The sequence below is a fragment of the Petromyzon marinus genome, unplaced genomic scaffold (assembly GCF_048934315.1).
Source record: "Petromyzon marinus isolate PM22_M1 ecotype Great Lakes invasive population unplaced genomic scaffold, UKy_Petmar_22M1.pri1.0 PM_Scaffold_150, whole genome shotgun sequence".
NCBI classification, from domain to species: Eukaryota; Metazoa; Chordata; class Hyperoartia; order Petromyzontiformes; family Petromyzontidae; genus Petromyzon; species Petromyzon marinus.
The window spans coordinates 102,184-119,156 of NW_027423114.1; the positions used below are offsets into that span (position 1 = coordinate 102,184).

The 16,973-nt window shown below is 58.4% G+C and overlaps 3 protein-coding genes across 3 annotated transcripts in view; 2 read left to right on the forward strand and 1 right to left on the reverse strand.

The window, feature by feature from the left end:
- Window positions 1-4,958, reverse strand: part of LOC142922733 (uncharacterized) — a 34,463-nt gene extending 29,505 nt beyond the window's left edge. The window contains exons 1-2 of the mRNA XM_076063567.1: window positions 4,187-4,958; window positions 1,962-2,343 (exon numbers count right to left, since the gene is read on the reverse strand). Coding sequence (XP_075919682.1) covers window positions 1,962-2,343; window positions 4,187-4,741 — 937 coding nt within the window. The 5' untranslated portion in view covers window positions 4,742-4,958. The remainder of the gene's footprint in view (window positions 1-1,961; window positions 2,344-4,186) is intronic.
- A 2,355-nt stretch (window positions 4,959-7,313) lies between these two features.
- On the forward strand, window positions 7,314-11,093 carry FKTN (fukutin). Its single transcript, XM_076063568.1, has 3 exons — window positions 7,314-7,836; window positions 7,871-10,374; window positions 10,780-11,093. The coding sequence occupies exons 2-3, from the start codon at window positions 8,757-8,759 to the stop codon at window positions 11,043-11,045; spliced, it is 1,884 nt and encodes a 627-aa protein (XP_075919683.1). The 5' UTR covers window positions 7,314-7,836; window positions 7,871-8,756; the 3' UTR covers window positions 11,046-11,093.
- A 131-nt stretch (window positions 11,094-11,224) lies between these two features.
- LOC142922730 (protein FAM200C-like) lies at window positions 11,225-13,862 on the forward strand. Its single transcript, XM_076063565.1, has one exon. It carries the CDS (start codon window positions 11,582-11,584, stop codon window positions 13,055-13,057), a length of 1,476 nt encoding a protein of 491 aa, XP_075919680.1. The 5' UTR covers window positions 11,225-11,581; the 3' UTR covers window positions 13,058-13,862.
- Window positions 13,863-16,973: the final 3,111 nt, after the last annotated feature.

A 16,973-nucleotide genomic window follows, 5' to 3' on the forward strand; every position in this document is an offset into this window, starting at 1 on the left:
ATGATGTCATATAGGGCAGTCTGTGCACAAACGCCACCCTCCCTCAGCATTTCGCTTGGGAGATCATCTCTGCCCGCTGCCTTTCCTGGTCTCAGACTCCGGATCGCCTTCAGTACTTCCTCAACAGATGGCACCTCAGCCAGCCACTCACAGGGGGTGACTTCTTCCAATATTTGAGGCACCGCAGCCTCAGCAGGGTCATCCTCACTTTGTGCCACGATGTTTTCCTGGCTGAGGGATTTTCCCTCCCCCAGGACCTCACAGAAATGCTCAGCAAATCTGCAAACCTGTTCCTGGGGGTCGGAGATTGGATCACCGTTTTTCCCCTAATGATGGTAATAGGTGTGGTGCTGCAGGTTACTTTTTTGATGGAGTTAAATAGAGATTTGTGATCACGGGCCACTGAGGCAGACTCCATCTCCTCAGCAACCCGCGACCACCACCCATCCTTACAGCGCCTCACGGCTCTCCGAACCTCCGAGCGAAGGCTGCGGTAAGCCTCCTCATTCTCTGACGTGGGATTCTGTAGCCGATGGCAGTGGGCCTGTCGCTTTTTCTCAACCATCCTGAACACCTCCTCTGTCAGCCAGGGTCTCTGGGGAGGTCTGGACCGCGTACCCAAAGCAGCCATTGCAGCTGCATGAGTCACAGTCCTAAACCTCGCCCATTTACCCTCGACATCAGGAGGAGTCGGGGACGATGCCAATCCCAGCCGCAAGCGATGATGAAATTCTCGCTTGCAACTTTCATCAGATAACTGAGACCAGGCCACTTTAGGTCGGAATGGGGTCCTGGGTGTACACCCACCACCGGAGTGGAAGAATGGCAGGCGCATCTTACAGATGACTAGTCGATGGTCAGAGGGCAGATCAGCTCCACGGTAGGTCCTGGTGTCAAGGACATGGGCTCGCATCCGCTGGTCCGTCACTATGTAGTCCAGCAGATGTTCTTGCTTGGACCCGGCATGCATCCATGAGGTTGTGTGGATGCGCCGATGCCGGAACAGCGTGTTGGTAATTACAAGCCCATGGGCTGCACAAAAATCCAGCAGCCTCCTACCGTTGTTATTGAGCTGATCTGGCCCATGCCCTCCAATCACTCCAGACCAGGTGCCAGTATCATGACCAACTCGGGCATTGAAGTCACCCAACATGATGACTCTATCCCGAGGGGCCACTTTAGCCAGCACCTGTGACAGGAGGTCATAGAAGGCATCTGACTCATCGGCTTTGCCTGCATCCCTCCACGGATGTTCATCTTCTGTGGGGGCATAAGTAACCACGACCACCATTCCTCACCTCCGGTTGATGGGAAGGCGAGCCCAAAGTAGCCTGGGGCTTACAGCTTCCCACACCTCACCACCACGCTCCCACACCTCCTTCATTCTTTTGTTCAAAAGAAGACCCACACCCTGTTGTTTGGCAGTCTGCTGCCCCGAGTAGAGGACTGTCCACCCCTCATGGTGGCAGGAGTTAGAGCCGGTCCACCGGACCTCCTGAATGCCGCAGAGATCCAGGCGGTACCGGTCCAGCTCCCGACAGAGGAGTGGCAGCCTCTCCTCCGCAGTGAGCATTCGAACATTCCACGTGGCCACCCGTAGTGGCTCACTCCAACACACTCACCCCAACACTCACCACCACCACACTCACCACCACCACACTCACCCCACCACTCACCCCACCACTCACTCCATCACACTCACCACCACCACCACCACACTCACCACCACCACCACCACCACTCACCCCCACCACACTCACCACCACCACACTCACCACCACCACCACACTCACCACCACACTCACCACCACCACACTCACCCCCACCACCACACTCACCACCCCACTCACCACCACCACACTCACCACCACACTCACCACCACACTCACACCACACTCACCACCCCACTCACCACCCCACTCACCACCACACTCACCACCACCACTCACCACCACACTCACCGGGCGAGCAGCAGGATGAGGACGACGAGGAGGAGGGCGAGGAGGGCGATGGGGAGCAGCAGCAGGAGGACGATGAGGAGGCTGTGGCGACGTTCACAGGAGCCGGGGAGGGTGTGGCACCGTCAGACGCCGGCCTCTGATGCTGCTGCTGATGTTGTTGTAGCTGCTGCTGCTGTTGTTGTTGTTGTAGCTGCTGCTGTTGTTGTTGTAGTTGTTGTTGTTGTTGTAGTTGTTGTTGTTGTTGTGGTGTCTTCATGCGACGTTGCACAGCAGCAACGATCCGCTCGCCCTGCGCGTCCAGGTAGCCCATCTTGGCGATGAATGCGAGGGCTGAGTCAAGGCCGCGGTTGTTTGTCTGTCGCAGTGCAGACACAGCCATGTCCTGTGGTGGTGGTGGGGGGGTGGTGGTGGTGGTGGTGGGGGGGTGGTGGGGGGGGGGGGGTGGTGGTGGGGAGGGGACAATCACGTGGCGAGGGAGTTGGTGAGTTAGCCGATGCCTCCACCCAGCACCCAGTGTCTCTCTCTCCCCACCACCAGCACCACCACCCAGTGTCTCACCCCACCACCACCCAGCACCCACCCACCACCACCACCCACCCACCACCACCACCCACCCACCACCACCACCACCCAGCACCCAGTGTCTCACCCCACCACCACCACCACCACCCACCCACCCAGTGTCTCTCTCTCTCCCCACCACCAGCACCACCCACCCACCACCCAGTGTCTCTCTCCCCACCACCAGCACCACCACCCAGTGTCTCACCCCACCACCACCACCACCCACCCACCCAGTGTCTCTCTCCCCACCACCACCACCACCACCCAGTGTCTCACCCCACCACCACCACCACCCACCCACCCAGTGTCTCTCTCCCCACCACCACCCACCACCCAGTGTCTCTCTCCACACCACCACCACCCACCCACCACCCAGTGTCTCTCTCCCCACCACCACCACCACCCACCCAGTGTCTCTCTCTCCCCACCACCACCACCCAGTGTCACACCCCACCACCACCACCCACCCACCACCCAGTGTCTCTCTCCCCACCACCACCACCACCCACCCAGTGTCTCTCTCCCCACCACCACCACCCACCCACCACCCAGTGTCTCTCTCCCCACCACCACCACCACCACTACCCACCTAGTGTCTCTCTCACCACCACCACCACCCACCCACCACCCAGTGTCTCTCTCACCACCACCACCACCACCCACCCACCACCACCACCCAGTGTCTCTCTCCCCACCACCAGCACCACCACCCACCCACCACCACCACCCAGTGTCTCTCTCCCCACCACCAGCACCACCACCCAGTGTCTCACCCCACCACCACCACCACCACCCAGTGTCTCTCTCACCACCACCACCACCCACCACCCAGTGTCTCCCCCCACCACCACCACCACCACCCAGTCTCCCCCCACCACCACCACCCAGTGTCTCCCCCCCCACCACCACCACCCACCACCCAGTGTCTCTCTCTCCCCACCACCACCCACCCACCACCCAGTGTCTCCCCACCACCACCACCACCCAGTGTCTCCCCCCACCACCACCACCCAGTGTCTCCCCCCACCACTACCACCCAGTGTCCCCCCCCACCACCCAGTGTCTCCCCCCCCCACCACCACCACCCACCACCCAGTGTCTCTCTCTCCCCACCACCACCACCACCCAGTGTCTCTTCCCCCACCACCACCACCACCCAGTGTCACCCCACCACCACCACCCAGTCTCCCCCCCCCACCACCACCACCACCCAGTGTCTCCCCCCACCACCACCACCACCCAGTCTCCCCCCACCACCACCACGTCTCCCCCCCCCCACCACCACCACCACCCAGTGTCTCCCCCCACCACCACCACCCAGTGTCTCCCCCCACCACCACCACCCAGTGTCTCCCCCCCCACCACCACCCAGTGTCTCCCCCCACCACCACCACCCAGTGTCTCCCCCCCCCACCACCACCCAGTGTCTCCCCCCACCACCACCACCCAGTGTCTCCCCCCACCACCACCACGTGTCTCCCCCCCCCCACCACCACCACCCAGTGTCTCTCTCCCCCCACCACCACTACCACCCAGTCTCCCCCCCCCCCACCACCACCACCACCCAGTGTCTCCCCCCACCACCACCACCACCCAGTCTCCCCCCCCACCACGTCTCCCCCCCCCCCCACCACCACCACCACCACCCCCCACAGACTCACCTGTGCCACCCCGGCGCTCAGCAAATCTGCCAGCAGCTGTCTGTTGACGTCTCCTCCTCCTCCTCCTCCACTCCCCCCGTGTCTCCCCGACAACTCTCCCTGCTGTCCCTGTCCCTGCTGTCCCTGTCCCTGCTGTCCCTGTCCCTGCTGTCCCTGTCCCTGCTGTCCCTGTCCCTGTCCCTGCTGTCCCTGTCCCTGCTGCTGCTGTTGCTGTCCGGTGCCGTCAGCCGCGAAGGGCAGCAGCGAGTTCCGAATCTCCTGCAGGGCTTTCTGATGCGAACCAAAGCGCTGCTGCTGTTGATGCTGATGCTGTTGATGTTGTTGTTGATGTTGTTGTGCCCACGGGCCCCCCGCGCTCGCCTGAGCGCCTCCCCGGGGCGACGCCGCCTCCACCCCGGCGGGCTTGGCCAGGCAAGGCGCGGGCTGAGCCGAGGCCCCGGAGGCGCCCGACGCCTCGGAGCCGCCGCGGAGGCCGCGGATGTTGTCGCGGATTTCCTGCAGCATCTGGCGGCTGCTGGGAGGGTACGGCGACGCCGGGAAGGTCTTGGGCCTCATCGTTGTTGTGGTTGTTGTGGTTGTTGTTGTGGTGGTTGTGGTTGTTGTTGTTGTTGTGGTTGTGGTTGGCCTAGGCCCGGACTCGGTTCCCCCTTAAACCCTAACCCTGGGGGGGGGGAGAGGGGGCAACCCGCCGCTTCGCGTTTCCTTGATGCTGCGTGATGACGTCACGCGCGGCGGCGGCGCCGCCGGACCTTGCGCGATGACGTCACTGTCGCGACGCTCCAAACGCTTCTCGACGGAGAGGTGGGAAAGCGTGCGTTGCGCGTTGACGTCACCGCTGCAAGCAAGCCCCTCCCTCCTTCCCTACCCCACCCCCCGCGTTCCGTGAGTTGGAATGGGGAAGGGACGTAGTGTGCGTGATGACGTCACAACGCCCCGGGGTTCGTACGCGATGACGTCGCCACGCCCCGGGGTTCGTACGCGATGACGTCACCACGCCCCGGGGTTTCATTCGCGGTGACGTAGGCCCCCCCCCCCACACGCCCAGGTGCGTTCGTTCGTGCGCGGTGACGTCACCACGCGCGGGTACGTTCATACGCAATGACGTCACCGCGCCCGGGTTCGTTCGCGGTGACGTCGCCGGCCGCGCCCGGGTTCGACCGTGCGCGGTGACGTCGTCGCCGCGCCCGGATTCGTGCGCGGTGACGTCATCGCGCGCTCACCCCCCCCCTCCTACCACCCTACCCAAGATGGCCGCCCCTCTCATCTCATCTTTCCGCTATTCGCGGCTTAATCTCGAACGTGAATTTAGGCGACGTTCGCCGTCAAACTAATCGCTCGCAACTCCTTATCCGTCGTTAACACTCGCGACTTTACCTCAAAATTACATTCGCTTTACGGTAAAATTGTTTATTTATTTATTATTCCCTCCCCCCCCCCCCTACCCCCCACCCCCCTGCTCGTCACCCCGCAAAACTCGCACGGGAGAGTGGAACAGGCGGTGGTTGTGGTGGTTGTTGTGGTGGTGGTTGTTGTGGTGGTGGTTGTTGTGGTGGTAGTGGTGGTTGTTGTGGTGGTTGTGGTTAAGGTGGTTGTGGTGTAACGGTGGTGGTGTAACGGTGGTGGTGGTTGTGGTGGTTGTGGTTAAGGTGGTTGTGGTGGTTAAGGTGGTTGTGGTGGTTAAGGTGGTTGTGGTGTAACGGTGGTGTTGTGGTGTAACGGTGGTGGTGTAACGGTGGTTGTGGTGGTGGTGGTTGTGGTGGTTGTTGTGGTGGTTGTGATTAAGGTGTTTGTGGTGTAACGGTGGTGCTGGCCACCCACCCCCTCTGTGTGCCACAGTGCCCCCAGTAGCCTTCATTAGACGCTGCTGCTGCTGCTGCTACTAACAGCACTTGCCCCTACAGCCTTGCTAGAGGCTACCTGGGGGAGCTTTGTCTGTGTGTGTGTAACAGCACTTGCCCCTACAGCCTTGCTAGAGGCTACCTGGGGGAGCTTTGTCTGTGTGTGTGTAACAGCACTTGCCCCTACAGCCCTGTTAGAGGCTACCTGGGGGAGCTTTGTGTGTGTCACAGCACTTGCCCCTACAGCCCTGCTAGAGGTTAGCTGGGGTAGCTTTGTCTGTGTGTGTAACAGCACTTGCCCCTACAGCCCTGCTAGAGGCTACCTGGGGGAGCTTTGTCACTGTGTGTGTAACTACTTGCCCCTACAGCCTGCTAGAGGCTACCTGGGGGAGCTTTGTCTGTGTGTGTAACAGCACTTGCCCCTACAGCCCTGCTAGAGGCTACCTGGGGGAGCTTTGTGTGTGTGTGTGTAACAGCACTTGCCCCTACAGCCCTGCTAGAGGCTACCTGGGGGAGCTTTGTCTGTGTGTGTAACAGCACTTGCCCCTGCAGCCCTGCTAGAGGCTACCTGGGGGAGCTTTGTCTGTGTGTGTAACAGCACTTGCCCCTACAGCCTGCTAGAGGCTACCTGGGGGAGCTTTGTCTCTGTGTGTAACAGCACTTGCCCCTACAGCCCTGCTAGAGGCTACCTGGGGGAGCTTTGTCTGTGTGTGTAACAGCACTTGCTCCTACAGCCTGCTAGAGGCTACCTAGGGGAGCTTTGTCTCTGTGTGTAACAGCACTTGCCCCTACAGCCCTGCTAGAGGCTACCTGGGGGAGCTTTGTCTGTGTTTGTGTCACTACACTTGCCCCTACAGCCCTGCTAGAGGCTACCTGGGGGAGCTTTGTCTGTGTGTGTGACAGCACTTGCCCCTACAGCCCTGCTAGAGGCTACCTGGGGGAGCTTTGTCTGTGTTTAACAGCACTTGCCCCTACAGCCCTGCTAGAGGCTACCTGGGGGAGCTTTGTCTGTGTGTGTAACAGCACTTGCCCCTACAGCCCTGCTAGAGGCTACCTGGGGGAGCTTTGTCACTGTGTCTGTGTAACAGCACTTGCCCCTGGGGGAGCTTTGGTGGAGTCGACAAGAAGTCACCCACAAGTCACCCACAAGTCACCCACAAGTCACCCGCAAGTCTCCCGCAAGTCACCCACAAGTCACCCACAAGTCACCCACAAGTCTCCCGCAAGTCACCCACAAGTCACCCGCAAGTCTCCCGCAAGTCACCCACAAGTCACCCACAAGTAACCCGCAAGTCTCCCGCAAGTCACCCACAAGTCACCCACAAGTCACCCACAAGTCTCCCGCAAGTCACCCACAAGTCACCCACAAGTCGCCCACAAGTCACCCACAAGTCACCCACAAGTCGCCCGCAAGTCACCCACAAGTCACGCACAAGTCTCCCACAAGTCTCCCACAAGTCACCCACAAGTCGCCCACAAAGTCACCCGCAAGTCACCCACAAGTCTCCCACAAGTCGCCCACAAGTCACCCACAAGTCGCCCGCAAGTCTCCCGCAAGTCACCCACAAGTCGCCCACAAGTCACCCACAAGTCACCCACAAGTCTCCCGCAAGTCACCCGCAAGTCACCCACAAGTCTCCCACAAGTCACCCACAAGTCTCTCACAAGTCACCCACAAGTCACCCACAAAGTCACCCACAAAGTCACCCGCAAGTCGCCCGCAAGTCACCCACAAGTCTCCACAAGTCACCCACAAGTCTCTCACAAGTCACCCACAAGTCTCCCACAAGTCACCCACAAGTCACCCACAAAGTCACCCGCAAGTCGCCCGCAAGTCTCCCGCAAGTCACCCACAAGTCACCCACAAGTCGCCCACAAGTCACCCACAAGTCACCCACAAGTCGCCCGCAAGTCACCCACAAGTCACGCACAAGTCTCCCACAAGTCTCCCACAAGTCACCCACAAAGTCACCCACAAGTCACCCACAAGTCACCCACAAAGTCACCCACAAGTCTCCCACAAGTCTCCCGCAAGTCACCCGCAAGTCTCCCACAAGTCACCCACAAGTCACCCACAAAGTCACCCGCAAGTCGCCCGCAAGTCTCCCGCAAGTCACCCACAAGTCACCCACAAGTCGCCCACAAGTCACCCACAAGTCGCCCGCAAGTCACCCACAAGTCACGCACAAGTCTCCCACAAGTCTCCCACAAGTCACCCACAAAGTCACCCACAAGTCACCCACAAGTCACCCACAAAGTCACCCACAAGTCTCCCACAAGTCTCCCGCAAGTCACCCGCAAGTCTCCCGCAAGTCGCCCGCAAGTCGCCCACAAGTCACCCGCAAGTCTCCCACAAGTCACCCACAAGTCTCCCACAAGTCACCCACAAGTCTCCCACAAGTCGCCCGCAAGTCTCCCACAAGTCACCCGCAAGTCGCCCACAAGTCACCCACAAGTCACCCACAAGTCACCCACAAGTCTCCCACAAGTCTCCCACAAGTCGCCCGCAAGTCTCCCGCAAGTCACCCACAAGTCACCCACAAGTCACCCACAAAGTCACCCGCAAGTCACCCGCAAGTCTCCCGCAAGTCACCCACAAGTCACCCGCAAGTCACCCACAAGTCTCCCACAAGTCACCCGCAAGTCACCCACAAAGTCACCCACAAGTCACCCACAAAGTCACCCACAAAGTCACCCGCAAGTCTCCCGCAAGTCGCCCGCAAGTCGCCCGCATGAGCCGCCCGCCCCCCCGCGTCGCCCTGGCGACGGCCCTGGCCGTCGCCGTGGCGACCGCCCTCCTCTTCCTCCACCTGCAGCTCCGTCTCCACGGCAACGCCTCGGCCCTGGGTCCCGGGGGGGCGGCCACGGACGACGATGAGGAGGACGACAAGGAGGAGGAGGAGGTGGACGAGCGGGCGACGGACGACGCCGCCGCCCGCGAGACGGTGGGCGACTTCGCCAGAGTCGCCCGCTCCCTCGGCCTCCACCCGACCCTCGTCGACCCCCGCGTCCTGGCGGCCCTGGCGGAGGCCGACGACCCGAAACGTCGGGGCACGTCCGACGATGCCGGCGGCCTTGACCGCGGGCCGCTGGACGTCGCCCGCGAGTCCACCTCCTTCGCGCTGCCCGAGTGGGCCTGGGCCGGCGGCCGCGGCCCCCTGCTGCAGGCCTTCGGCGGCCGTCTCGGCTGGCGCTGGGCCGTCGCCCGCGGCGACGACCCCCGGGTCGACGACCCCGCGGCGCCGTCGGTCGACCTCCACGTCCTACTGCAGCCTCCTCCTCGTCCTCCTCGTCCTCCTCCTCATCGTCCTCGTCGTCACGGTCGTCGGCTCGGGGGCTGCCGCCGGCGGGGATTGGCGGCTCCGTCGCCGCCGTCCGCCAACTCATCCTCCGCCTCCGCCGCCTCCTCATCATCCTCCGCCTCCTCCTCCTCGTCGTGCCGCTCGCCGTGTCCGCACCTCATCCACATCGTCATCCTGTACGCGCGGGGATACTCGGCCACGTTCACCGACGCCTCGTCGTCCTCGTCCACCTCGTCGTCGTCCAACTCATCCACCACCACCACCTCGTCGTCGTCCACGCGCCTCCTCTGGTTCGGGGCGCTCCGTGCCCGCGGCCCGGCCGAGCGCCGGAGCCTCCGTCGCCTGGACGCCGACCTCGCCCGCCTGAGCTACGGCCGCCACCCCGGTGCCTTCCCCTCCTACCTCCTCTACTCCACCACCTCCTCATCCTCCTCCTCATCCTCCTCCTCCTCCTCCTCCTCCTCCTCCTCCTCCACCCCCGCGCCGCGCATCCTCAGCGGCGTCCCCCTCGCCCTCCCGGCCGCCGCGCCGCGCCGCTTCCTGAGCGAGGCCGCGGCCTCGCGGTTCCTCGAGTGCGACCGGCTCGCGGCCCGGCGCTACCGCGGGGACTTCCCGGACCCCACCGACGGTGGCCCCGGAGGAGGCCCCGGAGGCGGCCCCGAGGGGGCCTCCGAGGCCGCCGGCCGCGTCCGGCGGTTCCGCCGCGGGGCCCGCGCCGCCCTGCTGGAGGCCGGCGCGGCCCTGGCGTCGGTGGCGGTGCCGCACTGGCTGAGCAGCGGCACGTGCCTGGGCTGGCTGCGGCAGTGCGACGTGGTGACGGCGGCCGCGGCCGGTGGCGCCGGTGGCGGCGCCGACGTCGACCTGGGCGTCTGGGCCGCCGACTTCTCGCCCGCGCTGCTCGCCGCCCTGCTCGGCCGCGGCTTCCGGCTGCGGCACAAGTTCGGCCTGGTGGAGGACGGCTTGGAGCTGTCGCTGATGGCGCCGGCGGCAGGCGGCGGCGGCGGCGGCGTGAAATTGGACGTCTTCTTCTTCTACGAGGAGCCGGACGACGAGGGAGGCGGTGGAGGCGGTGGAGGCGGTGGTGGCGGTGGTGGAGGCGGTGGAGGCGGTGGAGGCGGTGGCGGCGGTGGAGGCGGTGGAGGCGGCGGTGGTGGAGATGAAGGTGGTCGTGGGGTCCGTGGAGGTGGAGATTATGGAGATGGTGGAGTAGGAGGAGGAGTTGTTGGTGGTGGAGGCGGTGGTGGTGGTGGTGGTGTAGCAGGAGGCGGTGTAGCAGGAGGCGGTGTAGCAGGAGGCGGAGCAGCAGGAGGAGGCGGAGCAGCAGGAGGAGGAGGCGGAGGAGCAGCAGGAGGAGGAGGCGGAGGAGCAGCAGGAGGAGGCGGCGGAGGAGGAGGAGGCGGCGGAGCAGCAGCAGCAGCAGCAGCAGCGGGAGGCGGTGGAGGCCGCCGTGGGCCCGTGTGGAACGGCGGCACCCAGAGCCGCACCGGCCTCCGCTTCGAGTTCTCCTTCGGCCGCTTCTCGCTGTGCCGCGGCCTGCTCCTGGGCGTGCCCGTGTCCGTGCCGTGCCCGCCCCGGCCCTACGTGGAGGCCAACTACGGCCCCGGCTGGCGAAGGCCGCCGCCGCGGCCGTGGGACTGGAAGCGCTCGGCCTTCAACGTGCGCCGGGCCGGGGCCTGGAGCCCGCGGGACGCCCAGAGGGCCGTGCAGACCTTCCTCTAGCGGCCCGGAGGCTCAAGGCGGTGGTGGTTGTGGTTGTGGTGGTTGTGGTGGGGGGTGGTGGTTGTGGTTGTGGTGGGGGGTGGTGGTTGTGGTTGTGGTGGGGGGGTGGTGGTTGTGGTGGGGGGGTAGCTGTGGTGGGGGGGTAGCTGTGGGGGGTAGCTGTGGGGGGTAGCGTTGTGGGGGGTACCTCTAGGGGCACCTCGAGCGGTACCGCTAGGGGTGCCGCTAGGGGTACCTCTGGGGGTACCTCTAGGGCAGTGGTTCTTAACCTGGGTTCCAACGAACCCCAGGGGTTCGGTGAGTCGATCTCAGGGGTTCGGCAGAGCCCCCGCCACGGAGGTCCGGACACACTTGAATTATTGTGTACATTTGTGATGACACACACGGCCCGCTTGGCCATCACTGGCTGCAGATGATCATGCTACACTGCTTGGCCAATCAGCGCTGCGGGGAATTTAGTGCGTACTCAGTAGTCAACGTGTGACTGTTGTTGTCATACGTCGTGTGATTTCTTTAATATTTTATCCATACTAACTATGTCGGGCAAAAGAAGAAAGTGGTCGGACGAATATGTACAACATGGATTCTCATGTATCACGGAACGTGATGGGAGTGAGCGTCCTATCTGCATGATTTGCAACGCCAAGTTGAGCAACTCTACTCTTGCACCGGCAAAACTAAAGGAACACTTCTTGAAGCTGCATGGAGACGGGGAATACAAGAACACAACACTTGCTGAATTCAGGGTGAAGAGAGCCAGATTCGATGAAAGGGCCACTCTGCCTGCTCTTGGATTTGTACCTGTTAACAAACCGATCCTGACAGCATCGTACGAAGTTGCTTACCTGTTCGCAAAGCAGGGCAAGCCACACACCATTGGTGAAACACTTGTGAAACCAGCTGCATTAAAGATGGCGAATCTGATACTCGGAACAGCGGCCGAAGGTAAATTATCCCAAATTCCCCTTTCAAATGACACCGTCAGTGACAGAATAGAAGACATGAGTAAAGACATCTTGGCTCAAGTAGTCGCGGATCTGATTTCAAGCCCGGCAAAATTCAGCCTTCAACTCGACGAAACCACAGACGTTTCTGATCTAAGCCAGCTTGCTGTTTTTGTACGCTATGTGAAAGACGACATGATAAAAGAAGACTTTTTATTTTGTAAGCCTCTTACAACAACAACGAAGGCAGCCGATGTGAAGAAGCTTGTGGATGACTTCTTCAGAGACAACAATCTTTCATGGGATATGGTTTCTGCAGTTTGTACGGACGGAGCTCCAGTCATGCTGGGAAGAAAGTCTGGTTTTGGTGCGCTAGTAAAGGCCGATGCACCACACATCATTGTGACGCATTGTATTCTGCACAGGCATGCGTTGGCAACAAAAACCTTACCTCCAAAAATGGCAGAAGTATTAAAAACTGTGGTGGAATGTGTGAACTATGTGCGAAAAAGTGCTCTGAGGCACCGCATCTTCAGTGAGCTGTGTAAAGAAATGGGCTCTGAATTTGAGGTACTTCTGCTCCATTCTAATATTCGGTGGTTATCCCGGGGACAGGTGCTGAATCGTGTTTTTGCCATGCGTGTGGAATTAGCCCTGTTTTTGCAAGAGCACCAACACTGCCATGCAGATTGCTTCAAAAATCCTGAGTTCATTCTCATTTTAGCGTACATGGCTGATATATTCGCAGCTCTCAATCATCTCAATCAGCAGATGCAGGGTGGTGGAGTCAATATCATGGAAGCGGAAGAACACCTGAAGGCTTTTCAAAAAAAGCTACCGTTATGGAAACGACGAACAGAGAACAATAACTTCGCAAACTTCCCGCTTCTGGACGACTGTGCAAGTAAGATCGAAGATGTGTCTGGAATCGGAGATATTTCTGTATCCACGGAACTGAAGCAAACAATTGCCACGCACTTAGATGAGCTTGCAAAGTCTCTCGACGGATATTTCCCTACAAGAGTCATATCCAGCATGGGTGAGACAGCCGTTCACGTTTGCTGTTGAAACAGCAGATGTCAATGATGAATTCCTCGACGAAATCATTGAAATTCAGCAGAGCCAGGTTCAACAGCAACTCTTCAGAACAACAACGCTCTCAACGTTTTGGTGTCGACAAATGAACAAGTATCCAGTTATTGCTAAGAAAGCCCTGGATTTTTTTATACCATTTGTTACAACATATCTTTGTGAGCAATCCTTTTCGAGGATGCTGGACATAAAAACGAAGAAAAGGAACAGACTTTGCTGTGAAAATGACATGAGAGTGGCACTTGCCAAGGTGAAGCCACGCATATCTGAACTGATCTCTCAAAGGCAACAGCAGAAGTCACATTGATTTCCAGATATGTAATTTGTTGTGAGTTTATGCATTGTGTTGGTTTTATTCTTTGAACAAGGTAATGTTCATGCACGGCTCATTTTGTGTACCAGTAAAAAACATATCTATGTCTTGAATTTGAAAAAAATCACATTTTATTTTTCACTAAAGAGGGGTTCGGTGAATGCGCATATGAAACTGGTGGGGTTCGGTACCTCCAACAAGGTTAAGAACCACTGCTCTAGGGGTACCTCTGGGGGTACCTCTGGGGGTACCTCTAGGGGTACCTCTAGGGGTACCTCTTGGGGTACCTCTGGGGGAGTACGTCACCCGGACGTCACGCTCACTGTGACGTCACTGACGGTGACGTCAATCTCACTGTGATGTCAATCTCACTGTGACGTCAATCTCACTGTGACGTCACTGATGGTGACGTCAATCTCACTGTGATGTCAATCTCACTGTGATGTCAATACAAAATACCCCCCTCTCTCCAAGCCTCTCAAAGCAACTGGTCTCAGTCTGTGTGGGAGAGTCTCTGAGTCTCTGTGTGAGAGTCTCTGTGTGAGAGTCTCTGTGTGAGAGTCTCTGTGAGAGTCTCTGTGTGAGTCTCTCTGAGAGTCTCTGTGTGAGAGTCTCTGTGTGAGAGTCTCTGAGTCTCTGTGTGAGTCTCTGTGTGAGTCTCTGTGTGAGGGTCTCTGAGTCTCTGTGTGAGAGTCTCTGAGTCTCTGTGAGAGTCTCTGTGTGAGAGTCTCTGTGTGAGAGTCTCTGTGTGAGAGTCTCTGTGAGAGTCTCTGTGTGAGTCTCTCTGAGAGTCTCTGTGTGAGAGTCTCTGTGTGAGAGTCTCTGAGTCTCTGTGTGAGTCTCTGTGTGAGTCTCTGTGTGAGGGTCTCTGAGTCTCTGTGTGAGAGTCTCTGAGTCTCTGTGAGAGTCTCTGTGTGAGAGTCTCTGTGTGTGAGTCTCAGTTTGTGTGAGAGTCTCTGTGTGAGAGTCTCTGTGTGAGTCTCTGTGTGAGAGTCTCTGTGTGAGAGTCTCTGTGTGAGTCTCTGTGTGAGAGTCTTTGTGTGAGAGTCTCTGTGTGAGAGTCTCTGTGTGAGGGTCTCTGTGTGAGAGTCTCTGAGTCTCTGAGTGAGAGTCTCTGAGTCTCTGTGTGAGTCTCTGTGTGAGTCTCTGTGAGAGTCTCTGTATGAGAGTCTCTGAGTCTCTGTGTGAGTCTCTGTGTGAGTCTCTGTGAGAGTCTCTGTGTGAGAGTCTCTGAGTCTCTGTGTGAGAGTCTCTGAGTCTCTGTGTGAGAGTCTCTGAGTCTCTGTGTGAGAGTCTCTGAGTCTGTGTGAGAGTCTCTGTGTGAGAGTCTCTGAGTGAGTCTCTGTGTGTGGGTCTGTGTGAGGGTCTCTGAGAGTCTCTGTGTGAGAGTCTCTGAGTCTCTGTGTGAGAGTCTCTGAGTCTCTGTGTGAGTATCTGTGTGCGAGTCTCTGTGTGAGAGTCTCTGTGTGAGCGTCTCTGAGTCTCTGTGTGAGAGTCTCTGTGTGAGAGTCTCTGAGTCTCTGTGCGAGAGTCTCTGAGTCTCTGTGTGAGTCTCTGTGAGAGTCTCTGTGTGTGAGTCTCTGAGTCTCTGTGCGAGAGTCTCTGAGTCTCTGTGTGAGTCTCTGAGTGAGAGTCTCTGTGTGAGTCTCTGTGTGAGTCTCTGTGTGAGAGTCTCTGAGTCTCTGTGTGAGAGTCTCTGTGTGTGAGTCTCTGTGTGAGAGTCTCTGAGTCTCTGTGTGAGAGTCTCTGAGTCTCTGTGTGAGAGTCTCTGTGTGAGAGTCTCTGTGTGAGTCTCTGTGTGAGTCTCTGTGTGAGAGTCTCTGAGTCTCTGTGTGAGAGTCTCTGTGTGAGAGTCTCTGAGTCTATGTGTGAGTGTCTCTGTGTGAGAGTCTCTGAGTCTCTGTGTGAGAGTCTCTGTGTGAGTCTCTGTGTGAGAGTCTCTGAGTCTCTGAGTGAGAGTCTCTGTGTGAGAGTCTCTGAGTCTCTGTGTGAGTCTCTGTGTGAGTCTCTGTGAGAGTCTCTGTGTGAGAGTCTCTGAGTCTCTGTGTGAGAGTCTCTGTGTGAGAGTCTCTGTGTGAGTCTCTGTGTGAGTCTTTGTGTGAGAGTCTCTGAGTCTCTGTGTGAGGGTCTCTGAGTCTCTGTGTGAGAGTCTCTGTGTGAGAGTCTCTGAGTCTTTGTGTGAGAGTCTCTGTGTGAGAGTCTCTGAGTCTCTGTGTGAGTGTCTCTGTGTGAGGGTCTCTGAGTCTCTGTGTGAGAGTCTCTGTGTGAGAGTCTCTGAGTCTCTGTGTGAGAGTCTCTGTGTGAGAGTCTCTGAGTCTCTGTGTGAGTGTCTCAGTTTGTGTGTGAGAGTCTCTGAGTCTCTGTGCGAGGGTCTCTGAGTATCTGTGTGAGTCTCTGTGTGTGAGTCTGTGTGTGAGTCTCTGAGTCTCTGTGTGAGAGTCTCTGAGTCTCTGTGTGAGAGTCTCTGAGTCTCTGTGTGAGTCTCTGTGTGAGAGTCTCTGTGTGAGTCTCTGTGTGAGTCTCTGTGTGAGAGTCTCTGAGTCTCTGTGTGATAGTCTCTGTGTGAGAGTCTCTGTGTGAGAGTCTCTGAGTCTCTGTGTGAGTCTCTGTGTGAGAGTCTCTGAGTCTCTGTGTGAGTCTCTGTGTGAGAGTCTCTGTGTGAGTCTCTGTGTGAGTCTCTGTGTGAGAGTCTCTGAGTCTCTGTGTGAGCGTCTCTGAGTCTCTGTGTGAGAGTCTCTGTGTGAGTCTCTGTGTGAGCGTCTCTGTGTGAGAGTCTCTGTGTGTGAGTCTCTGTGTGCGTGTCTCTGAGTCTCTGTGTGTGAGTCTCTGTGTGTGAGTCTCTGTGTGAGTGTCTCTGAGTCTCTGTGTGTGAGTCTCTGTGTGAGAGTCTCTGAGTCTCTGTGTGAGTCTCTGAGTCTCTGTGTGAGAATCTCTGTGTGAGTCTCTGTGTGTGAGTCTCTGTGTGAGACTCTCTGTGTGTGAGTCTCTGTGTGTCTCTGTGTGAGTCTCTGTGTGAGTGTCTCTGTGTGAGTCTCTGTGTGAGAGTCTCTGAGTCTCTGTGTGAGAGTCTCTGTGTGAGAGTCTCTGAGTCTCTGTGTGAGATTCTCTGTGTTAGAGTCTCTGTGTGAGAGTCTCTGAGTCTCTGTGTGAGTCTCTGAGTCTCTGTGTGAGAGTCTCTGAGTGAGAGTCTCTGAGTCTCTGTGTGAGTCTCTGTGTGTGAGTCTCTGTGTGAGTCTCTGAGTCTCTGTGTGAGTGTCTCTGAGTCTCTGTGTGAGAGTCTCTGTGTGTGAGTCTCTGTGTGAGTCTCTGAGTCTCTGTGTGAGTCTCTGAGTCTCTGAGTGAGAGTCTGAGTCTCTGTGTGAGAGTCTCTGTGTGAGAGTCTCTGTGTGAGAGTCTCTGTGTGAGAGTCTCTGTGTGAGCGTCTCTGTGAGAGTCTCTGTGTGATAGTCTCTGTGTGAGAGTCTCTGTGTGAGAGTCTCTGTGTGAGAGTCTCTGAGTCTCTGTGTGAGCGTCTCTGTGAGAGTCTCTGTGTGATAGTCTCTGTGTGAGAGTCTCTGAGTCTCTGTGTGAGAGTCTCTG